This window comes from Mytilus edulis, chromosome 8, assembly GCF_963676685.1.
Source record: "Mytilus edulis chromosome 8, xbMytEdul2.2, whole genome shotgun sequence".
Classification (NCBI taxonomy): domain Eukaryota; kingdom Metazoa; phylum Mollusca; class Bivalvia; order Mytilida; family Mytilidae; genus Mytilus; species Mytilus edulis.
In genome coordinates, this window is record NC_092351.1 from 78079012 (window position 1) to 78106023 (window position 27012).

At 33.2% G+C, this 27012-nt stretch overlaps 1 protein-coding gene across 2 annotated transcripts; it reads right to left on the minus strand.

Annotated features, from left to right (window-relative positions):
* Positions 1-2966: 2966 nt before the first annotated feature.
* On the minus strand, positions 2967-24973 carry LOC139486326 (uncharacterized). Of its 2 annotated transcripts, none has more exons than XM_071271196.1 (8): positions 24945-24973; positions 17734-17890; positions 10862-11158; positions 9729-9838; positions 8806-8989; positions 8052-8204; positions 7314-7393; positions 2967-4284 (listed from the first exon to the last, which is right to left on the minus strand). In XM_071271196.1, the coding sequence occupies exons 2-8, from the start codon at positions 17813-17815 to the stop codon at positions 4162-4164; spliced, it is 1029 nt and encodes a 342-aa protein (XP_071127297.1). In that variant the 5' UTR covers positions 17816-17890; positions 24945-24973; the 3' UTR covers positions 2967-4161. The 2 variants fall into 2 exon arrangements, with proteins under 2 accessions (XP_071127297.1, XP_071127298.1); XM_071271197.1 differs by having other exon boundaries at positions 3725-4284; positions 7323-7393; positions 24945-24969.
* Positions 24974-27012: the final 2039 nt, after the last annotated feature.

Genomic DNA, 27012 nt, shown 5'->3' on the forward strand with positions numbered 1-27012 from the left:
ATGAGTGGCTTCTAAAGTCATGTCATTTATGAATAAGACAAACATGATGACCTTACATTTTTTTTTCGGAAAGCATTCCCTATGTCTAGCCATTATGTTAAAGGGAGTCATTTTGACGTTTCTGCACAGTGGCGTCTTTTATACAAATACACACTATTTACGAACTGTTTATGCAGTTAAAATGATGCCGGGAAATGTTCATTCCAAAATGGTCTGCTGAATCAGAATAACACTCAGATTAGATAAACACACAAACATAAGGAATAAACCCTTTATAGACACAGGGGAAAAGGGGGGATTGGCCGAGGGATAATTTCTTATGGACAAAAGTTTTCACGCAAATCTAAAACACATTTATAGATTAGAAACCGATTAGAATCCGAGGAACATTGGTCTTAAAATTTTTAAAGAATTAAATAAATACGTATTTGTAAAATAAAACCATCAGTGCTAAAAGATTGAGAAATAGTCTGAAAACTCGCACAGACACATACAAATATTGGACAAAAGTGAGTTTAATCTAAAAAAAAAAAATAACATTTCAACTAAAACCCTTATAAAAAGAAATGTTGCAGAATTATTATATGACCGATTTTTTTAAATAAATACCACAAGTGTTTATGTTCAATTTGTCAAAAAAATGTTCAGCTATATTTTTGTTTTCATGTGTCCCTCCGGGAGCAAGATTTTTTTAAAGGTTTCTATGTATCCTATCCAAAATAAAGTTGGAAAAATTTGCATTTGTTTTCATCTCATTACAGATCAGAAAATAAAAACGATCCCTACTTAATTGCCTGATACATGATAAATTTTGAAACATTTCTTCAGCTTATTGTATTTATTTGATAAAAGTCGATTGAGTAGGTTCTCGTTCTTGATAACAAAATGTCAAAGTTAGTATATGGCGTCACATTTGTCAATTATACATGTTACGTCTTGCGACGCAATACCGTGCGTAACGTCTTAATGTAAACCTTAGTACCTGTTTTCAAAATGATAATGGTTTGTTATAGAAATACCTAGGTTAACTTAATATTGATTTATATTACATCTAAACGTACAATGAAGTAAAACTTATATTAAAAAAATCTTTTAATTTAAAGATTTGTATTTAAAATAAAGGGAAATTGGTATATGCGTGTAATATGTGCTGCTAAACTCTGATGCGAAGGGGAAGAATTATACTCATTACATAAGAAGTATTGTATTAATCGAATACAAGGATGTCACAACAATACGGAGAGATGGACCGAGTAGTGGATTTGACATGTTTCTGTAAAAATACGGAACTTCTTTTCTTCTCTCCAATAGCAAATCCAGACGAAATTCAGGCTACAATAAAGCTAAATACTAAACGCATACGACTATTTGTTTGGAACTGGTCTTGTGTGCAGGATTAATTAACACATGCAGGTTTCTGGTACTATTCTATTTTATCCTGCACGACGCCAACTAATTTGAAAAAAAACGGACATAAGAATTAACGAATAATACAGATAGATAAATGCTTTTTTTTTTAAATAACTTTATTAGCAAGAATACCAAGCGAGCCCGCCAGAGGATTGTTGTTTAGATAATGTGAATGGCCTATTATTTTTCTGCCATCCATATCATCGAAACAACAAAACCTCTCCCCCGCTAAATTTATCAATATGCATACTAAACCCTAATTATAGAAAAGGTGTAAACAGTTTTAATCAGGTTCCTGTTGGTGATATTTAAATCAGAGTTGTCTTTCGTACCTTACTGCATGTATTGGTTGGAGTCATTTGAATTATAGGCTCGTCAGAGTTATATCCCTTTATATATACATTTAACTGAAAATAGTGAATCGTTTTTCTTACATTAATGCCATATAATACGTTAAGACACTTTGCCAACTTCATGTAGTTTGTGTGCAGTAGTCTGTAAAAACATACATGCTCCCTTTGTTGGTTTTAATGAAATTAAACAATTAATGAGACCCGTGTTATAACTTAAAATAAATAATTCATGGAAGCCATGGTAGACACTTTGCCAACTTCATGTAGTTTGTGTGCAGTAGTCTGTAAAAACATACATGCTCTCTTTGTTGGTTTTAATGAAATTAAACAATTAATGAGACCCGTGTTATAACTTAAAATAAATAATTCATGGAAGCCATGGTAGATTTGTTGGAAACTTAAACATGGCCTTGATGTTCGAATCTTATCCTGTAATTAACGCAAAGGACAAACCTTTAGCTATGATGTTTTCATTCTCATTAATAAGCTAATTTTTAAATAAATGCTGCTCTTATAGCGGAGTTAGAGAAGAGAATGCATATTCTAATGCAACAATGTTTGTAACGTTCATTTTGATTGGATAACGTCACTTTCTTACATGGCATCAATTGGCATCAATTGAAAATTGATGCTATGGGACGTACGCGCAAGCGCAGACGGCATATGACAGATTTTAAATACATGTTTTAACGTTGTTTTCTGTCAGTTTCATTAGAATGGAGATAACAATATTGTATTTTAAGCTCCGACGGCATCAATTTGGGATTTGATGGTCGCAAATACCCGTTTACTGTCTCCGCTAACGCGTCGCCAGTAAACTTAATTTGCGACCATCAAATCCCCAATTGATGCCGTCGGAGCTTAAAATACGATACAGTTATCTCCTAATTGAAACGCTTTATTTTGTGTGAAATTTGGAACAAAGGAGAAGTAGATTAACCTACTAATACATACACTAAATACTTAATTAAACGTTCCTGGAACGGCCATATTCATGCATATTGAACGTGTCTGCAATATATATGTTTCAAATGGGTTATGAATACACACAGATTTTCGTTCTAAGCATGCATGATATATTTGCTACTGGACGTCCAGCAACCAACACTCAATCATAAAACTGAACATCAGTGTGCCGGGATTAGACCAAATGCGATTTTTTTTTGTATCAAATATATACGTTAAGTACACGAACAACAATAATTTATAATTCAAAACTTTATTGTCACTTCACACCTGATGACAAACCAAATAAAATAGGATTATAATATAACTGTATAATAACAAAGATTATAACAATATAACAATAACATTGCTAACATGACTAGACTATAACTACGAGAAAAAGCACATTAAGTCAAACGTGTTTGCTTGATGTGTGTTGATATGTTTTTATCATCATCTCAAACTGCTCAATCTTGAATACTAGTACATATGTTGTATCAAAATTTTGTCTTTGGCAATTCTCTAGTTGTTATAGTAAAATTATGAATAATTATGCCAAAGACAAAATTTTAATATTATACATATATCCCATTAAACCATTATTTATACGGTTGATTCTTCAAAGGGCTACAAGTAACAAAACCTCAAAATATAATTATACACATCACGTTCAAAATTTGTATTTTGATTTACTTTGACGGACAACAAAGGAGATTGAAAGGCAATACAATAATACAATAACGGTGAAGTTTAGAGTGTGACACTGACCTACATTTATTTGTACTAGTCTATATTTGTATTGTATTGTATGTCATAGTCTAATTAAATGGAAAGGAACTGGCAACTTGCCTCAATATCTGATAACTTGTGTTTTGTTATACATGTCAGAATGAGATATATAATTATTTAATCATTTTTGTAACGTTAACAAGTAAGTTATTCAAGATATTATAACCTAATACCAGTTAAAGGACCTTTGTCCTAGTTTAAGTCCGAGTCGTCAATAAAACAAATTCTTTTTACACTCTAAAAATACTTATTGTTGCTTTAAAAATGCACCCAATAGTTGTTTTCCATATTATATTCCAATTAATCAACTTCAGTTTTAGAAATATTATCTACATCATGTACATATATAGTGGTTTATTATAATAAATCTTTAAGGCTTGAGTATAATCATGGTTATTTTCAAATTTGATGTTGTTTTCTCATTATGTCAGGTTAGTGTTTATTTTGGATGTGGTATTTGGTTTTTATATGTATTCTGTCGATTACTATTAAAAAACTACTACTGTGTACATGTACAAATGTAGTTAGGTACATGTAATTCATACACGTGCATTGAGGTTTTCCAGCCAGATTTATATAAATGTCTACTTTGTTATTTTAGAGACACGAAATTCTAAAATGTACATAATACACGTTTACAGATTGACGAGTCCAAGGCATTATCTCAATATCTGCTATTATCCTTGCTTTTTCTATCCAAGTTGAAACAATCGGTCAAAAAATTTGTAAAACTTTGTGTTCTTTCGTTCTTGGCGGGCCTTATTAAGCTGTCACAGTGGTCTTCATTCTGTAAATGCAATTATTTGTTTTTATTGTTTTAAAAAGTTTTTTAATCATGCACATTTATATATCTTTTTAAATATGACTCGGACTTGGTTTTCTGTAGCCAGTAATAGATGTGTGCATTGCTGGATTTCTGCTGGGAAGTATTCTAACTTTTTTTAATTCTGTCTTCATCTGTAAAATTGGATCATATTGATTTCTTGATAAATTATAATTACATGTAGTCTTTAAATCCTGATGTATTCATTTAATTAAGATGTTATAGGTTTGACAGTAACTAAGAGTACTAATAAATTTGTACACTGTGTATTAATTTCCTACAACGTCCAATCTAGTTTTTACTGCAACTGATTTTTACAGGGTTGAGATATCACAAACATATTTTAACCTCGCTAATATACTTTGACTCAGGTGCCTGATGTTCAGTGGTCTGTTATATTTGTTTTTCGTAAACTGTTTTGTAATAAGTTATACCGTAGGTTAAAAGTTCGTACAATTGTGATATTCGAATTTTTATGCAGAGCTGTCATATTTGCAATCATACCACATCTCTTTATTCTTATATGATATATCCTAAACATGAATGAAATAGTTGCCATTGGACAAATTAAGTCGTGTCAAATAAGGCCACTGTCAATTGATATTTATAATTGCATTTTCCATCGGATATTCCAAATGAAAACAATGATGAAAATATTCTATGAAAAAATGCACCAAAAAATAGAAATTGATGGTTTCATATTATGGAACAGTAAGGGGACAACTATTTGATAGTGGGCAATAAGATTTATTTATCGGATTTACTATAATTCATTTTAAAATCTGTCGCAATGCATTCTTATTGGTCTCCCCTCCCACGATTTAGATTATTTTTAAACGAGCAAGCTAATTTCAGGGTTATATGCGTTTTCAAAACGTCAAATACATGAGTATTCATTGTCTTCCAACACGCTTTTAAACGATAGTTTGGCCTGATATCTACTTGAAGAAAACGTATAAACCATTGATTGCTCTGAAGGTACTATTTATTTCAACATTATATATTATTGGCTTAAATCAATATAACAGTGGTAACGTTCAAAGTCAACTTTGCCATCTCATTCATATGATAACGACAGAGACCTGGCTTTGTTTCGCAATTATTCCGGATAAAGTGTAGCAATATGCATTGTTATATACACATAGACCTATTTGTATTTAATCATGCTCTAGTTGGAGATTTTGATTCACCATCGATGATATAGCAACATACATTTCTAATGGAAACCTAGATTGACATCAACCTCCTAGACTTTGAAAAGGCCTTTGACAAGGTTCCTCATTCAAGACTACTTTACAAACTCCAATTTTATGGAGTAAGGGCCGGACAAACTCCTGGATCAGTTCATTCCTATCAAACAGGAAACAACAGGTAGTATTGGAAGGGGCTAGATCTCAAAAAGACGATATTCTGTCAGGAGTGCCACAGGATACAGTGCTAGGTCCTCTATTGTTCCCAACATACACTAATGACATATCTGGTTAGACTCAATCAGACGTCTGCCTCTTTGCTGATAACAGTTTACTGTACAGGGATATTAGTAGGGCCAAAGATACAGACCAACTACAGAAAGACCTTGAAGCGTTTCAAAATAGTGAAAAGACATGGATGATGAGATTTAATCTAACAAAATGCAATGTTATCCACATACCACCAAAGAACAAAGAACCTTTACAATACCCATACAGTTTACATGGACACATACTCAAACTAGGAACCAGTAGATAGTGTGCCAAGTACTTGAGAGTGTCAATATCAAATATTTTCTCATGGAACAAACATCCAGAACGTTACAGCAAAGGGTAAACGAACATTTGTGTTTGTTAAACGAAACATAAAAGAATGTACAAGGAAAGTAAAGGCTGCTGGCTACAACAACAAATGTAAGTTTTTAACGACCTTGACTGGCTATACAGCCCTTGCACGGTTGGAAGCTTAGATTTCACAGCGATATATGCTGGCTATACAACTCTCGTGCGACCTGTCATAGAGTATGTTTCTACTATATGGGACCTCACCAACAAAGCAAGCATCAACACATTATATATAGCTAGAACTTATATGCTGGCTATACAACTCTCGTGCGACCTGTCATAGAGCATGTTTCTACTATATGGGACCTCACCAACCAAGCAAGCATAAACACACTATATATAGCTAGAACTTATATGCTGGCTATACAACTCTCGTGCGACCTGTCATAGAGCATGTTTCTACTATATGGGACCTCACCAACCAAGCAAGCATAAATTAGAACTTATATGCTGGCTATACAACTCTCGTGCGACCTGTCATAGAGTATGCTTCTACTATATTGGACCTCACCAACCAAGCAAGCATAAACACACTAGAACTTATAGAGAGGAGAGCTGCTAGATTTGTCTATAATGACTACACAAAACGGGACACATTACAGACAAGACGCCGTGACAACAGGCTATGCATGCTCTATCGTATCCAGAATGGGCTGATACACATCAACAAGAGTACTTTACATCAAAGCTGGCGACAGTAGAACTCGTGGAGTACACAAGTTTTACCAACAGATGGTCACCAGTGATGTCTACAGGAACTCCTTCAGTTTTCAAGAACAAAAATGGAATGGAATACATTACTTGCCAGGGTTGCTAAAACGGGATCAGTTGAAGATTTCCGCTCAGGGCTACAGACAACACATAAATACCAGACTCAACGATTGTAAATAATTTTAACCGTAACAACCTGACTGTATTGTAAATACTGTATATATATATCCTAAGGGGACTAGATGTAATGTCACCATACGAAGTCCCGCAGTGTTTAAACGTTTTATTCAAGGAACCCTACTCTTATGGAAGAAGAAAAAGTGATCATCTGTGTCTTAAAATTATTATTATTATATCATTTTGTTATTTATTTTTTGAAAGAGGGGGTGCGATCCGACGGCCTTGTTGTTGCCTTTATCTAGAAATAAAATAGCATACATTGTACATATTCACTATTAAAGTACGTACATGTAGTACCTCTGGTTTCTTTTTAGCACTCGTTTTACATTTCACCACTTCAGTAAATGGGACGATTTCTCCAGAGTTAACTGTATAGTAAAAAGTAAGCATACTATTTTCATAAGTATTATACCTTCTATTTTTTTTATTTTTTTTTCATTTACGGCAGTCAAAACATAATTATATTGATAATTTTACTTTTCGAGAATCAAATATTCAACAACTTTAATGTTAAATGTTCAAACGTTTGTCAACGCATTACGCAAGTACCCTTCAATAACAATATTATTAGTTTTTCATTTTTTTCACGTCTTTGGTGAAAGTAAGATACATAGCAAGAATCTGTAAAGACTAAATATTTTTCGAAGTAAGATTTATAAGCAATATAAAAAAAAGAAGACGTGTTACGATTGCCAATGAGACAACTCTCCACAAGAGACAAATTGACACATAAATAAACAACTATACATCACCGTACGGCCTTCAACAATGAGCAAAGCAAGTAAGTTAAGTTCCAAACGCATCATGTTTGGCTTTCTTTGACAGAAAATATGGCAAAGTATCCGTTATGTTTTTTTAAGAAGTGGGTTTTGTCATACATTAATTTTGTAATTTGTTTTTCTGAAATGTCAGTTTTCTGTCATCATGTTGTATACTGCTTATTCTGTTTACAAACCAATATAGTTATGAAATACAAGTAGTTAGATAAAAAATAAATGTTTTTGGAACAAATATAGCAATACTTGCCTTCAGGTTGCTTGTCGTCCTTTATTGTAATGCCCTTTTGTATATATACATAACAGAAGAGCAGGCAGACTATAATACACATTAGTATGAATGGTACACCTACACCAATGACGGTACCCAAGAATTTAAATCCATATTCAGAATTCCCATTTACTGAAAGTAAAATGAATGTAAATGCAATAAATAGTATTAATGGAACGAGAACAAACGAATAATGTTTAAGAGAACAAATGTAAGCAATTTATTAGTTATCTTCACATGATTTTTAATTTTAGTTTCTTGTGTATAATTCGGAGTTCAGTAAGACGTCCATTATCACTGAACTAGTAAACATATTTGTTAAGCCAGCTGAAGGACGCCTCCGGATGCAGGAGTTTCTCGCTACATTGAAGACCCATTGGTGGCCTTCGGCTGTTGTCTGCTCTATGGTCGGGTTGTTGTCGCTTTGACAGATTCCCCATTTCCATTCTCAATTTTATGTAAATTTGAAGTGATAATGGACGGCCAGACGCTGGCAAAATTGTATCACAGACCAGTTACATGTAGCTGAGTCCTCAAATATGGTAACAATTATATTGTTTTCTTTACAACCGTAAATCAATTGACTGACCAACGAGGTTTTAGAAGAAATATAACTTATCTAACTACAAGAGACGATTTTTGCAGCGGCTGCAATTATTTGATTTCAAGGTTTGTAAGAAGATATTTGTTGGACTTTCAAAATATCAATGACAACTTATACAAAAGATATTACCACTACAATCTTGGAGGAATTTTGTCGCAACAACATCGGAATAGGAATATCCAAACATGCAAACAACAGTCAAGCTACCACCACAGATGTCAACAGAGGAATGTGATGTGATGTTAATTGTTCCATAAAAGAACTGGTTTTCCTGGTAAACTGATTCTTGTTGGTTTGTTATCAGCACATCGTCCTGCAATGAAACGTGACACAAAACCCTATATTATTAGTTGGATGTTAGGATGATGTTGTATACGTGCCAATGAGACAATTCTCCATCCAAGTCACAATTTATAAAAGTAAGCCATTATAGGTCAAGGTACGGTCTTCAACACGGAGCCTAGGGTCTTACCGAACCGCAAGCTATAATAGGCCTAAAAAAATACTAGTGTAAACCCATTGAAACGGGAAACCCAACGGTCTAATCTATATAAAATAACGAGAAACACTTATTAATCACAGAAACAGACGACAACAACTGAACATCAGATTCCTTTGATTTATTCTGGCATGCTTATTAAAAGACATTTTAAGGTGGCGTCAATGCAAACATGTATTGTGTGTCCTTTGGATTCATCAGATATATATTTGTGTTATTATTCAAACTAAAGTGTAACGACAAAGACAAGATTGAAATTAGTTGTATGGTAAGCCGTTTTTATATTTATACATGTACCTTTTGAAGTTCGTATAAAGTATATATAATTTCTAGTATCTATTATAGAAATATTTTATCTTATTAGAAGATTATAAATTATGGATAATTCCATTAGTTTATTCCTAATAAGATAATATTAATATAAATATCAATTATGTTTGTTTTTTTATTTCATCTAATCCTGTAGGTACATTTTGTAGTTAATTTACATTAGCAATATATCATGATTGGTTCCTTTTATACTTATCTTTCATTATTTTGATATAATACTTACCTCATAATTGGTTGTACAGTTTGGTACTGGGAAAAACCTATCGAGATTCAAATGTACTGAAATATTTCTACCAGCTATTGTCCATGACGAGTTCGTGTTCCGTGGCAAACCTTTACAGTAACAAAAAAAGTAATCATAAATAGATAATTATCATCACAATGAATTAAAGTAGTAATAATGGAAAATGGATCTAAGGTGAAATAATGGGGCATGTGTCCATTACATGGAATTGTTATATCAATAATGGCGAACCATTGGTGACTTTGGGATTTTTTTGTGCTTTTTGGTCGGATTGTTGTCTCTTTGGAATATTCCCCGTTTCCAATAATTTTTCAATTTGATTGATGTTTCCTCTTATATGTCAAAATGCAATCACTTCAAACAATAGTTGTCACAGCTAGTAACACATTCATGTATCATGGTACAACGGCGTACATGTACATACATGATCCTCCCCCTACGTTATTTCAATAGGGCATTACGTTTGATTCAAAGGTTTTCTAAAATAAAACTGATAAGCATGGTTAGATAAAGTTTTCTATTGTCCATCATCTCAAAAGTACCGTTAAATGGGACCTATATATTATTTTATTTTGAATTGATACATGTTCATTTTAATGTTCTCTTCCGTATACTTGGAAATGGAAACGTTACAGTATAAAAAAAAATGTGTATTTCTCAAACAAAACATTGTAATTTCTTATGGCAATCTTGTTAATGAATTTTACACTCAACTGTTACTGTTTTATCATATAACATGTTGTAGTCCAAACATAACAACTTTTTATAAAAAACAATCATGATGTAAGGTTAAAGCTCTTATGATACTTAAGACATAATATGAATACCAGTACATTCGCCTTAGAACTTATAATGCTATCTGTTTTTATTAATTAGAAATATTAAATACAGACATTTTGAAAACATTATAACTGGGAACAAAGACAAGTCAGTCCAAAACATCTTAACTTATAAGACACCTTGACACAAGTGTACATGTATATAACAATTAGACTAGTGTAAATGACAAAAAAGACAATCTTGAAAAACAACTCTTACTACTTATGAATGCAATGAAGTAAAGTTGGAAAGACTACTCGAACTTAATACGCAAACATATGTATGATGCTTACAAACGAAACTTGAACTGTTTATCACCAAGACTTCTTCGTAAGAATACACATCTGCCAAACACGTGTATGACATATCGAAATCTGATGTGGTGGCATTCATTATTATGAGAGAGGAACCATCCTTTACTTCTATTCCAGTGTATTTGTCTGTATAAAAGGAGAGGCCTTGATGAAGAATAACATCACTTTGTTTCATCCACGTGGCTTTCTGTAAGCCTTCTGCGGATGTATTGCAGAACAGTGTCACATTACTTCCAGAAATACATGTACCAGGAATGGCTTCTATTGTCCAATAAACTAGAGAAAAAATATTACAGTTAATGTTAACTTGATTGCTATAACAAATGTATAATAATAATTTGAATGGTTAAAAAAAAAACGTTTGTATTAACTTTCAATTGAAGATTTCTTGCTATTGGACAGTACTATTAATACTGTGCTATTGCAAATTACTGTGATATTGTGCAATATTGTGTTACTGTCCAATACTGTACGTGCTATTGCGTAATGCTACATGCAATTAAATATTTCTTGCTAATGCGCAATTTTGTGTCATTGACGATTTTTTGCTATAGCGAAATACTGTGCCATTGAAGATTTCTTGCTATTTCGCAATACTGTCCAATTTAACTTTAAGATTTCATACTATTAAAACTGCGATTTTCCTTAAAATTAATATTGCAAAGTTGATAAACACCAATGATAAAAATTTCGGATAAACATTGTACACAATAGAGTGCTAATAATGCAATTTTCCATATGATCAATATTTCCAAAGGGGCATAACTCTTTTAAAAATAGTTGATTCTCACTGATTTTTTAACTCGTCTAAGACATTGCTGGTATATATTAAACTAATTGTATGATATAAGTTTCTAAAAATTCTGACAAAAATTGAACACATCAGAGTGCATACAATGCAATTTTCCATATAATCATTTTTTCCAATGGGCATAACTCTTAAAAGCATAATTGATCGACACTGATTTTCGAAGGGATATAGTTACGATACTGTTGTCAGGTCATTGAAGATTGCATATTTTGACGTTAATACTGATTCATTTATAGGGTCTTTGCATCGGAACCAAACACATTTTTTTAAAAACCAGTTGTTGGCATGACACGGGTTAAGTTCTTTTCATATATGTTATGATGGTATGATACTAAACCTCTAACGGAAAGGATTGTGCCTGATATCCATATGATGAAGACATAATCTTTTTAAGAATTATTGTCATTTTGTTTATTTTCTTTGGTTACATCTTCTGACATCGCTGCATTGAAGACCTGTTGATGACCTTCTGCTATTGTCTGTTCTATTGTAGGGTTGTTGTCTCTTTGACACATTCCCCATCCTTTCTCAATTTTATAAAACTATGTTAAGCCCCAGTCCCACTAGACCACGATCGCACCACGCTCACCGCGATCTAAAATAAATTTAGATCGTGGTGAGGTCGCGGTATGAGCGGCATGAAAATGTTAATTTTCGTTGCTTTCACGATGCTACTACGTCCTAATCACGCTTCTACAACGATCCCGCTACGATTAAACCACGTTCTCACCACGCTTATTCTGCGACCTCACTACGCTTATAAAGATCTTTCTACGCTCTTCACGTTCTCACTACGACCATACCACGAGTTATCCGATGACAACACGATCTTACTGCGATTATAGCACGTTCTTACCACGATTATACTACGTTCATACCGCGATCTTACTACGTTCTCAGCAATGCCGTCAATATCGTGTTTCATATCAATATAGTTCCATGCCTTCTATTTCTGATTAAAACGGAGATTTCTCGGAAACAATACAGTCATGCCACCAAAATCTACTAGAACACGTGGGCGTGGTGGTAAGGGTTGATGTAGGGGCAGAGGGAGCAAAGTATGAACGCCATACTAAACTCCAAAATTATAGTACACAAGAAACTAAAATTAAAAATAGTACAAGACTAACAAAGGCCAGAGGCTCCTGACTTGGGACAGGCGCAAAAATAGTGGGGTAAAACATGTTTGTGAGATCTCAACCCTCCCCCTATACCTCTAGCCAATGAAGAAAAGTAATCGCAGAACAATACGCACATTAAAATTCAGTTCAAGAGAAGTCCGAGTCTGATGTCAGAAGATGTGACTAAAGAAAATAAACAAAATGACAATAATACATAAATAACAACAGACTACTAGCAGTTAACTGACATGCCAGCTCCAGACTTCAATTAAACTGATACTATACACATAAGTAGTATAATACTTGTCATCAAGAGATGTCGGAAAGACCAATCAAACCTAAATTACAACCTATTGCTGGTCCATAAAGCTCAAATGACGATATGTTAGTGAACGATAGCAGAGATGACACAGATGTGTCAATATATATATAGGAAGATGTGGTATGAGTGCCAATGAGACAACTCTCCATCAACGTAAAAATCTATAAAAGTAAACCATTATAAGCCAATGTACGGCCTTCAATACGGAGCCTTGGCTCACACCGAACAGCACGCTATAAAGGGCCCAAAAAATACTAATGTTAAACCATTTAAACGGGAAAAACCAACGGTCTATTCTATATAAAAACGAGAAGCATGGTTGAGTCGTTAGAGCAAATGGATAAATACATTCAAACAAACAAAATCTAGGGAGTTTTTTTTTATATATTTTATGTGAAAATGACAATAAAAATGATGGTCGTAGTGTGAACGTAGTAAGGTCGTGAGAAGAGCGTGATGAGGACTACAAGGGCGTGCTAGAATCGTACTATGGTCGTGAACAGCGTGGTAAAGTCGTAGTGGAAGCGTAGTTGGGTCGCGGTGAGAACGTGATGGTCGTAGTAAGGTCGTAATAACGTCGCTGTGAGATCGTAGCGGATCTCCAAATAGAATCACGCTCTCGCTACGATTGTACAGCGACCTTTGCGATCTTACTACGATCTTAGTGCTCTCACTACGCTTATACTACGACCTAATTTCGCCACGACCGCACCACGATTGTTTTGAACATGTTCAAAGTTAGCCACGCTCTTCACGATCTTGAAGACCTCACCACGACCGTGGTACGACCTTACTGCGACCTACACGATCGTACCACGATCATCAAAATTTCCATTTTTTTCACAGATCGTAGTGCGATCGTGGCCTAGTGGGACTAGGGTATTATATAATGAGGGGGGGGGGGGCAAGGGGGTCCCAATAACAGCAAAACAGCAAAATTGATTTGGCTTATAACAGATAACAAGGAATTAAAATGGACAAAAACAGTTAACAGTAAATGAAATATTAAAATAAGTCGGGTCCTTGACAAAATCCAGTATTTCTTATTACGGGTATAATCCTTTGTAATAAATTCCATTTTCTATGAGTATGGTTTTTAGAATTATGTATCTAGATATGTATTTGGTATATTCTTGTCCGTCCGTCGTCAATATGTCAGACATTAACTCAAACACACTTTAACCAATTTACATAAAACTTTTGGAAATTATTTACATCTATTGACATGAGCTCCCTATATATATTTTTTTTTTATAAATTTTAGATTTTAAGTTTCTGAGTAATGGGGTTTTATTCAATAAAAATGTTGGTTTTTTTTCAGTTTTCTGATATCTCAAAAATCCTTTCACAAATTTGCAAAGAATTTTGGTGAATTGTTTACTATATCTATTGACATGAGCTCCCTTTCGATTTTTATAAATTTTAGATTTTACGGTTCCGAATTTAGGGGTTTTATTAATTAAAAAGGGGGATTTTCTAGTTTTCGGACATTAACACAATCAAAGAGCTGAAGAGCTCTGAAGGGAAAAGACGGCCGTTGTTCCAATTTTTAGGGGGGTATCTTTTGATAGTCTACATACAAAGAATGAGCAAAAGAACAGCTAGAACATATAGAAAGGCTGACAATAATGAAACTAATTGTTGTTTATTGTTATTTCATTTCCTTAGTCAAGAATTCATCATATAGACAATTTGGACCAATGAGATCTGCACCTTCTAAATCAAAACATTTGATTTAAGTTGGGAGTTAATTATCTAAAATTCAATTGAATTTAACAACTACTACATTATATTTTAAAATTTTAATTATGTACAACTGAACGGCAGGCTAAGACTATTCTCAATTTTTTTGTGACAATATTCTCAAGAAAGTGAGGACTGAAAAATCTATTCAGTTTTAATTTTCCATTGATAAAGTTCCCAGTTACAACTCTCATCACAGGGATACATGTACTTATAAAATCAAATATGATTGATATAAAAGCTGTGTGAAGTTTGTTTCCAGATCCCACATTTGGATATATCTGTAAAATTCATGAATAGATATATTTAAACTACAAAAAGCAATATTTAAAAAAAAAATGAGAAAAAAAAAATGACCACTACAATAATTATGTTGGTACGCAAAATTATTTTTTAATTGATGACTACTTATCATATATACACTTAATGTGACATTTTTAGTGTTCATATACATTAACTTTCATTTTAGTGGGTAATTACTCATCAATTGAGGTGCTCCTTAATTGGAGAAAGATTCTAAAAACATAACTTTACAGAAAGAATGAAAACTGCAGTTGCTCTCCCCAATCTCAATAGGTATAAACTACAAAAAGCAACATTTTTTTTTTTTTTTTTTTTTAACCATTTCAATAATTATGTTGGTACACATTTTTTTTACATATAGAAGACTTCATATACTAAATGTCACATTTTAAATGTTCAGAAACATTTACTTTGATTTTAGTGTAAAATTACTCATCAATTGAGGTGCTCCTGAATTGGAGGAAGATTCTAAAAACAGAACTTTACAGAAACAATGAAAACTGCCGTTTCTCTCCCCAATCTCATGTATCCCCATTGACATTGTTTACCGCGAAAGTTGACCTACATATTATCTGATTATAGCCTCAGATTCAAGCATTTCATGTTGGTGTGTGAATCATCTACACTACAGCAAACATCATTAGGTTTATATTTAACAAATACGGATTTTAAATTAGTATACAAGACTTAGTGCTGTGAATGATTTTTATAATGAATAAAGGATATCCATGTGTAGTGTGGCATTCCAACAATGACGTCACTAGGCTAGATATATTTAGAATATTTCGTAATACTGATTTTTCCGGACTGTAAAAGAAACGTATATAGTGTAAGGGAAAGCTTAATATACGATAATTTCATGAGAAACAGAAGGGAAATGCGTAAAAAATGTATTTAAAGTCAATTTGTTCTCCTTGTCATCAATTTCAGTATGACATTTTGAGGGGATTTCCAAACTATCAAAACAAAATGATTGACGTGAGGGAATGATACTCTGGCCAACCCCATTAGGGAATTGACGGCTTGAAGCCGTCTTTCCCCAAAAATCTTTTCAGCAGTTCTCATGGAACTTTGCTAAATTGTTTATATCTATTGTTGTAAGCCCCCTTTCGATTTTTATTAATTTTCGATTTTATGTTATTCAGTTAAGGGGTTTATTCATTAAAAAAAGATGGTATTCTCCAGTTTTCGGACAATAACTCAAAAATGTTTTCAGCAATTCTCATGAAACTTTGATGTATTGTTTATAAACATAATATATATTGACTGATTTTTATAAATATCTGATATGGCATTGAGAAGTTATCGAATATTTCAAAAAGATGACGGGCGTATCATGCGCTCATGGCGTAGCTGTTAATTTGTTATAAAAGACTTTTTTCAGCATTTATTTTTGTGCAGTTATTGAAACTCACACATGCTTGTAATTTATAGTGTGTAATAAAATTAAGAATGGAAATGAGGAATATGTCAAAGAGACAAAAATGATATCTAGTAAATTTTCAAGGGCAGTTATGGTATCAAAGTAGGCTGAATTGACATAGTTCTTGTGTTTGTTGCTACTTAAAATGACCTAAAAGAGTTTGAATATATATATTCACATTCTGACTTTTTAAATGCCCATTTAATGAGGTGTGTGATTTTTTCTGAATAAGACTATGAGGAAAAGTTGTCATGATGATATAGGGTAGAAACATCAAAAGCACCAATTATAAGCATGCAATTTGTCAAGTATCTCGAACCAATTTTGACACTCCAAAAGTAATTTATTTCACTATTTTCAAAGGCCTTATTTGAACAATTTTTTATCAGGTTTTCGAATGTACTGCTTTGAAAGGAGCTGAGTCTATGTAAAAGGTTAACTGGTTGTAAGGACCTAGCTATAGTCCTTAATTGAAATCCTTGTCAGAAATTCATGGCCATATGTTTTCCTTTTTGTCATATTAAGAATTGTTCTAATTTGATATGTTCGTACGGATAATTCTAAATAAATGCTAAAAAAAAAATGGAATATATAACAAAGGACAATCATAAGATATACTGGAATTTTTCTGGACCTCACTTCTGTGATGGGTCTATGTTAATGGAATCCTTCTCCGGATACGAGACCAACATATTAGTAGTGGTAGACTCTAATGTCCAATGATCTTCAATTTCTACCGAATTTTGGCTGTCAAAAAAATGCTAACATTCCAATTTTCAATAACAGTTAACAGCAAATACATTATCACAATAACAGATAACAAAAAAACGAAAAGCCCAATAACAGCTAACAAAGAATAAGACAATAACAGCTAACAGCAAATATATTTTCAGAATAACAGATAACAAAGAATTAAAATGCCCCATAACAGCATAACAGCTGAACCCCTTGCCCCCCCCCCCCTATAATGTAAGTTTCATAAAAATCTGACAAGAATTGTACACATGAGAGCGCTTACGATGCTATAAAAAGAAAGAGAAAAAAAAAACATTCATGTTAAAGGTCGTTAAAGCTCAATAAGTGATTGTGCCAATTTCAAGGAACAAAACTAATGTTATAGATACTTACTTTTTTTGGACGGGTCTGCAAGCTTCACAGTAATCACACAATAAAGAAATAATAATATCCGATCCAAACAAGCACAACTCATTTGAAAATGATGTCACATGATTAAGAAATGCCAATATCAAACAGAAGAGGACTGTCATCAGTTGAAAATGTTAACCTAAAATATTAAAAGTTTAAATAAATAGCACTCAAACGCGCAGATCATTGTCAGGACATAAAATACATTTATTATACATTTGTAACAATACACGACTCTAATTAGTACATGTATACACCAGTCTATCCAATAAATGTGTAGTGACGACAACAAAACAAGTGCAAGCAAAATATCTGTTCAGGAACGTAATTATGTTTAGTTTATGTGTGAGTTACACTAACACAACACCGAGTTAGTAATAATATAGGTGAACCTTGCTCGATATAACCAAATTTATATGAGTATTGGGTGAAAATTGGGTTTGAACTTAGCCATATCGAGATACATGTACTTCCGTGTTTTTTTTTTTAAGTTTTGTACCGACGTCACACGTTCATTCCATCTATACGGTACTACCATTATACACAGAGCAGGTGCAAATCCACCTTTGTGTCGACATCATGCACAGAGTGTGTGCAAGTCCACCTTTGTATCGACAGCATGCACAGAGCATGTGCAAGTCCACCTTTGTATCGACATCATGCAGAGCATGTGCAAGTGCCGCTTTGCTATGATAGCAGCGGACAAACTGAATGTGTTGGTCAAATCTCGCGGGATTCACTTATGATATAGTAATATCATAGGTGAGCCCTTGCTCGATATGACCAAATTTATATGGGTATTGGGTGAAAATTGGGTTAATCAGCAGACCTCAATACTATATAAGCTAGTATAACGACAACACACTTATAATTCCCAATTCTAACCTTTAACATTCCCAATACTCACCCAAAACTTAAAAATTGTCTTGTATAAATGAAGAAGTCAAAATTCTTAAACAAATGGGAGTTTTGAGTCCATGACAAAACTTGAAATATCGCCATCTAAGCAAACATCAAAAAGTTAAGAAATTTCAAATGAATACATCCCATGCAGAAAACTGATAAAAGTAAATTATGCCAACTGCTAACTATTCCGTGTACTTCTTGTGTTGTTTTTGAGACTTTCATGTGCATGCTCCATATCATGAATTTTAAAAAACGTATGCAACCTATGACTTAAATTAAAGTGTTAATATTTTCAGTTGAACTGCTCTTATGTTTGTAGACACCCAGAGCGAACTAACTGTTATGCAGTAGTTTTTGCATACTTCAAGAACGATCAAGTGGTGCATGAGCTCTAGATGGTTTTTGTGTATTACATCGGGTGACTAAGAAATGTTTGGTGTCTTTGCCCTTTATCCCTTATTTCCCATAATCAGGGAAATACTCTTGAATATTCAATACATCCACTACATGTATGAAATAAAAAGAATGTGTAGAGAATGACATGTGTAATATGTTGTCCATTTTTGTCCATATAAAATCAGATGTTGTTTAATTACCAATGAGACAACAAACCAGCCAAGATCAAATGTTGTTGATGTAAGCAATTCGCAAACATAAATTATCTAAATTAGAACAGAAACCACAAGTCTCCCTCTAAACTTAATAAACCTGTTTTCAAAACAAATTACGTTAAACAGATTATGAAAAGTAATATTAAGTGTATTCAATACAGTACGTCTTCACAAAATTCAATTTTAACATACATGTACGTATACAAAATATTAATACATAAATATCCCTCGAAAAATAGAGGCAAGTCCAATTTAAAAAAATCTCTATTTTTACATACCTTCATACTTATAGAAATACATAATATCCCTCAAAATACAAGCTAGTCATAGTCAATATACATAAAAGTAGTAGTACATAATTCCCTCAAAATACAAAAAATAATTAAACAAGCATCAAAAGTAACAAACTTTTATTCTTAACACTTCAAATTGTCACTGAAAAGCACTGGAAAGTTTATTGACCTCACAATACGACTCGAATATATTTATTATGTAGATCTACAAATATTAGATTCAGAAACCCCTGTATGAGCCATGATGGAACTGACTGCACCAAAACATAACACCCGTTTATTATTCATCATGTTCAATTTATGCTAAATAATTATGTTTGAAATTTTTGTTTCTAATAGCAAATGAGTGGACAAACTTATTATTTACAATCCAGATATATACGACCAGAATTTTTGATTAAGACAAAAATCTGGGTAAGATTTTGTTCTCTCAAACTTCTCAGACTCCCCGCTCAAATCAAATAGTCCGTACCTTAGACTTTAAATATATCTACAGCTTACTGACTGGGGATCATTATTCAGCTATGTTATCAATAGGCTGGACGTTTGGGCTTAAACATGTTTTCTTAAGAAAGGATATAATTACGTTACTGTTGTCAAGTCATTAAAGATTGTATATTTTGGCGTTAATGTTGAGTCACTGATAAGGTCTTTGCATCGGAACTAAACACATTTATTCTAAAAACAGTTGTTGGCATGACACGGGTTATGTTCTTCTCATATATGTTATGATGGTATGATACTAAACCCCTAACGGGAAGGATTGTGCCTGATGTTCATATGATGAAATCATAATCTTTCAGTCAGTTTAATTGAAGTCTGGAGCTGGCATGTCAGTTAACTGCTAGTAGTCTGTTGTTATTTATGTATTATTGTCATTTTGTTTATTTTCTTTGGTTACATCTGACATCAGACTCGGACTTCTCTTGAACTGAATTTTAATGTGCGTATTGTTTAGATACAAAAACGTAGCTCTTAAGGTCCTTTTGATGATTTTTGATATTTGCGGAGGCAAAAAAAAAAAAAAAAAAGGACAATAGAGCTACGTTTTCGCAGCTAGCGTATTGTTATGCGTTTACATTTCTACATTGGTTAGAGGTATAGGGGGAGGGTTGAGATCTCACAAACATGTTTAACCCCGCCGCATTTTTGCGCCTGTCCCAAGTCAGGAGCATCTGGCCTTTGTTAGTCTTGTATTATTTTAATTTTAGTTTCTTGTGTACAATTTGGAAATTAGTATGGCGTTCATTATCACTGGCCTAGTATATATTTGTTTAGGGGCCAGCTGAAGGACGCCTCCGGGTGCGGGAATTTCTCGCCATATTGAAGACCTGTTGGTGACCCTCTGCTGTTGTTTTTTATTTGGTCGGGTTGTTGTTTCTTTGACACATTCCCCATTTCCATTCTCAATTTTTATTTCGTAGATAAATAATATTGCTGTGGAACTTTCACGAGAGTTTAATAGAGTATTACTTTCTGTTTGGTGGAATTATGATATAGAAGTCAGACTGAGTACGTTCTTGTTCAATCTTTTGTCGCTTTGAAGGTGTCATACTTGTCACCCTCAGCATAAGCAAGTGTTACTGTAATCTGAATATCAAAATGAATGAATGACTTTTTTTCGACGCACTGGTTAACTGCACCGTAGCGAATCACATGAATTTGACATAACCAATAATATAATACAGTAAATACGAGCAACATATATATCGTTATAAGTTAAGAATTGTCGCATAAAAACAAAATACACGGGAAATGGCAAATTTCACGAAGTGCTGTCTGAATAATCATTTTTACAAATTAAAAAAAAAAATTAAAAAAATCCAAGAAAAGGGGGGCGTACGCCCTCTACGCCCCCCTCTGGATCCGCCACTGGTAAACGTTTTCATAACCCTGACCATACGCGTAAGGTTGGACCATACGCGTATGGTTGGACTATATGAGTATATTATACCCATATGGTCATGACCATGCGCGTATGGTCGAAATAGTCATATGGTCCGGAACATGTATAGAACATTGCCTGGCAGTTCGATAAAGATATGGTCATGAGGTTTGACCATCCAGTCATAGGATACAATGACATGTCTAGGTGACATCTAGGAAACTGGCCAGAGGTTTCCGAGTAGAAGTTTCGGGGTTGTATAGTCGTTGACATGTGAGTTGATTGGATGGATGGTACGCAGCCCGGAATAAAAGAAAGGGGGAAGAGTGTTATAGACCTGGAGATATAAAGGTACTATGCTTACTAGTTCTTCTTTGGCTCAATTGGAGAGAGCGCTGCTTTAAGATCCCGAGATTGAGGGTTTTCGAATCTCGCTGGTACCATCCATAGATTTTACAACAATAACATTTCTTTTTTTAACATTTCAAGATTTTTCGACAGGAAACATGATAATATTCAGGATTAAATCAAACGGTTCAAATTAAGTGACATATTTTGTTTGGAACATTTATTCACAACTTCACTATAAGTTAACTAGCTTGACTTGCGAGGGTTAAAGCTAAATATTGTAATGATATAATATGCACCATTGTAGAAGACTTTATAACTTGAAGAGACATGCGCAGTTTGAATTTTATAAATATTCTATCAGTTTTGTGAGTCAATTAAGTGGGTTGCAGGTCTTAATTATTTATGTATACTTTAAATCTTATTTTCATCATATTTAGAAATTAAAGAATATGAATAAATTATGCACAAATAATTGCCTTTATAGTCTCACTCTGAGAGTTACTCATTTGTGTTACTGTAGTTAAACAAAAATGTCTTCTTATCTTTATAACCTCGTCTTTTGTTCTTCACATCGCACTATCTTGCCACGGTTAGAAAGCTAGGCATCGTCTACCCTAGCCAGGCGGAAACTCAGTTGAAATTAAACTCTTTGTTTATAGAGATAGTAAAAACAAGAATGTGTCCCAAGTACACGGATGCCCCATCCACACTATCATTTTCTATGTTCAGTGGACTGTGATAATGGGATAAAATTTCTAATTTGGCATTAATATAGAAAGATTATATCATAGGGGACATGTTTACTAAGTTTCAAGTTGATTGGACTAACTCGGCCAAAAACTTTAACCAAAATCTTTAACCTAAAGAGGGACGAATAGACGAACGGACGAAGAGACGAACGGACGAACAGATGCACACACATGAAAAACATAATACCCATAAATGGGGCATAACAACGAAATTGGTATATTTGAATTGTTTGCATCTGTTTCTATGAAGCATTGAGATATTTGTAAAGTTTTAAATAATGGAAAATTTTTCATAAAACAGTCGACTGTGGCAGGTTCAAATCGAATTGGACCTTTTTGGTGCATAAGCATAAATTCCGTCGAAAAGGAATCCAGGGAATTGATTAATCTTTCTTAAGTATAATTCGGATATCTGCCCGGCGTTATTTTTTTAGAAGACCTCCCCAAAATAGGCAATAATTGCATCTAAAAGAGAAAGTGGAGTGCACCTTTTCATGTTCGGGCTTGTTTGAGTTCACTTTTCTATCGTGAAAACGTTAAAATAAAAAAAAAACATATTTTACACGTCATCTCGCTTCAGATTATATTGTTTTGTTAAACTAACTACAGGTTGATTTTTAAATAACATTAAAAATTCATAGTAATAAAAACTGAAATATATTGGTCAATTGAAATACCTTTCTGGTGAGTCATAACAACAGAGTAGGTGTGTTCGAATAACATTTTATTACTAAAATTGCTTGACGGACTTTTCTACTGGATCTTGAAAATGCGTAACTTCAAAAATACTTCATATGTTGTGTGTATTTTCTCTAGGGTTATTAGTCTTCAACCTCTGAAATTTTTAGTATGCCCTTCCACGATTTTTTTTAAAGGGGCACTAGCTGTCAAATTCATGTTCACCGATTTTAATCAAATTCTCATATTTCATGTAAACAAATGAATGTAAAACATGTATCCAAACTATTAAAAGTCTAAAATAAAATATTAACAGGGCACGGTCATGAAAATGCGTAGCTTCGTTTCGTGTGTATTTACACAAGCACTTGTATCAGAATATGTTGTCCTATATACCTTAATATAACACAAGGTACTTAACTGGCATTTTAGAAAAATGTCAGGCGGTGACGAAATCCCGTTAAAAATGTATATACCGATTTCTCGGCTGTCAGTCCTACTAAAACTTGTTATGTCGAAAACCTAAATTGATTTATCTTCACTGTGGTGTATAACACGCCTACTTTTGTTGTAGGAATCATCTGTAGTAATCCTACCAAAGTATGTCAATCGTAATTATTTCGTCTACCGACGCAAAATTGGAAATAATGTATTAAAACGTCTCGCAGTAAAGGTATCTTCGTCACTCTCTTTAAATATCTCGGTTTCTGATTGGTTAAATTTTATGGGAAAGTCTAAATGATTCTCGGAGTTATGATCAGATATCTGCGGATCTTATTTCATGCTATAGGTAAAGTCAAGAAAGAGTCTGAATTACATTGGCGTAATTGGAAAATTTGTGTCTAAAATAGGAAACTCGCAACTTATTAGACATACCACACATAAAAGTTGTTAGACAATTTTTTTCGCGGTAACTTAAACAATTTTACTAACTGGGGGATAAGTTCTATTCAGACAAAAAACTAACATTTTTTTCTGAAACAATTTTTCTAAAAAAAAATGGATCTTATTAAAAACATCTATAAGAAATCAGCACTTGTTATGTGTCGCCATACATTTGAAAACAAAAACGGTGACATTTCTGCAGTGGCAAAACCCCAAGTTTTGTTTTAAAACAGGTTTGACTATTACAATATTCATTTTATTGCTGGAGAGATTTTTGTACATGTGTACATAACATATTGACAGGAAAATATTTACCAATGACAGGTGTCTATGATACATTTCATGCAAGAGCTTTTTTTGTACGGTTTGCCCTATCAATCTTATTTTTTACACGAAATACCACAAATTAATTTCCAGTTTGATAAACTATAATAGTATTTGTATTCAATCTTTCTCAGCATCATACAGATAACTTAATTAGAAAACCTAAAACGTAACATTGACACGAGAATAAAAGCAATATTACTCTGTAACACTTGAAGGTTGAACTTTTCCCACCAGCTCTACATATTGATCATAATGGATTTTTAACCTTATTGTATTCTCTTGTATATAAATCAGATCGACAACCGTTTTACTATAGCAAATCCATTGATGAACAGTTTTCTCTGAATACTAGAATTATTATTTTGTCGATTAATGTATGCCTTCAATGTCATCGGGGTATGAAATGTGCATATAATCAATAAACTTAATTATTGATTATTTTAAAAACAAAATGCACTGACACAGACATAGTAATATTTGAGCGTAAGAAATACTAAAAATAACCTACCTGTACTGGCTTGTTTACAAACATTACAGATCAAGTCACATGGCTAACTGATATTGTCGACACATATATAAATAGGTCACACAGAATATCGGTAAACAACAGTATAAAATCAACACAGATTTGTTTTAATTCGTCCTGTATTGGGTTTACTTGCTTTCCACATCTGTTCTATCAAGTGCAAAATTCGACTACAAAATAGGAGGGGGAGGACAGGGGTAAGGGAGACAGGGAGAAAGGGGGTAGGAGAAAGGAGAAAGGGGGTGGGAGAAAGGAGAAAGGGGGTAGGAGAAAGGAGAGGAAGGCTGGGAGAAAGGAGAAAAAGTTGGAGAAAGGAGAAAAAATAAAATATCTCTCCTTTTAAAAAAATTTCTAATATTTCAAGAAAAAATATCTCAAAAGGAGATGTTTTATTCTAATGGGAGAAAGGAGAACAAGGGTAGGAGAAAGGAGATGAGGGGTGGGAGAAGGGAGAAGGGTACCCCCCTGTCCTCCCCCTCAAATAGAATAATTCATCTGGAATGGTAGAGAGACATAAACCATGGAAACAACGAAGGAAGACGCACGCAGCCAAATACAAACAATGATCGATGCTGATAATTAATACACGGAAGATATAAAAAAAAAACAACAAAAAAACAACGGAATTACAATTATATGAGTATCTAGAATTTCCTCTATAAGGGAATTTCATTTGTTATTGAGAAAGAAGGAGTATTTTCCCCATTATCAAGGGTTTTTCATTAGTCAAACGCACAATATACTTTTTTGTCGTTCATACATGTAGCTCTAATTAATTCATTTTGTTATCTTCAAAGTTGGGAATCATAATTCTATTTTCAAACTGTATAACCCCCGTTCTTTAAAAAAAAATACATCCCTATTTTCCGAGAAAACAAAAAGATACACGTGTTTGTGTTATGTCTATTTGTACAGGTTTTATATAATTTCAGTTTTTTACTTATAATAAATGGAAGTGGAATCTTAAAACTAAAAGGGAAAATTCAGTGAATAATTATACGACCTTTAGGGTCGCCTCTCTAGTAGGAGAGGTTAATAACACTGAAGACCTACACTGAATGATTGGATATTTTTGAAATAAACATGTTTGATAAGATTAATTAAAAATACAATTAAGAAATGAATGGCAGATGCACTGATTTCTTATTACATGTATTAATACAGGGTTGAAAAGTAATATCGGTCAGTGTTGAAATTAAGTGCAAATCTAAAGTGTTTGTAAACGAGGCCACGTGTATGTCCCAAAACATCTGCGTATGAATAAATGTTAGAATTGGTGCATCAGATGGGATTAAATTAAAATCAATGTATAAAGGTAAACAATTTATTATAGATCTAATTCCAGTAATTCTTGTGCAATGAATAGTATGTTGGAATTTTTTTGGGGGGAATCTGTTCTTTACAAGCTGAACTTTACGGAGAATGGGCCACAAAGCAAATAATTGTCACTATCAAATTCGTTACTGAAAACACTTACAAAATAAGATGGGAATGGCTTTAGATATCGTACGTTCATTTTCTCTTCGTGTTGTTTATTCTTTAGTTTTCTATGTTGTGTCATGTGTACTATTGTTTGTCTGTTTGTCTTTTTCATTTTAGCCATGGCGTTGTCAGTTTATTTTCGATTTACGAGCTTGACTGTCCCTTTGGTATCTTTTGTCCCTCTTTTTATCTCTCTGTTGCAACTTTCTAATCAATATGTATCGCAAGTGGGCATTAAAAAAATATATCAGACGTGCAAAAAAGAAAAACGAAAAAAACTTGCAGATTAAAAAAAAATGTTAAACAGATAAGTGATCAATACTTCAGTATTATTGTTGTTTAGACATTAAGTTTGATCAGTATAGACTCCTACAAACACGAAATATTAATTTTTGTTTACTTCTTTATAACAGCAATAGCTACTTGTGTATTGATCCGATTTCAACAGTTTACACAGCTGTGTGATCAGCGAAAACATATTTTATGAATTTATTTCCTTTAATTCAAAAAGATATAAAAAGGGGCTTTACTCAATGTTTCGGAACATAAACATTTCAATATGATAATG

Excerpts from the sequence above, each read along its gene's own strand:
- LOC139486326 (XM_071271196.1), bottom strand. The coding sequence starts at position 17,815 with ATGAGTTGTGCTTGTTTGGATCGGATATTATTATTTCTTTATTGTGTG. Across the intron at positions 11,159-17,733 it reads TGCAGACCCGTCCAAAAAAA|TTTATTGGACAATAGAAGCC; the intron begins GTAAGTATCTAT and ends TTTTTTCTCTAG. Across the intron at positions 7,394-8,051 it reads GGACGACAAGCAACCTGAAG|TTAACTCTGGAGAAATCGTC; the intron begins GCAAGTATTGCT and ends TTTACTATACAG.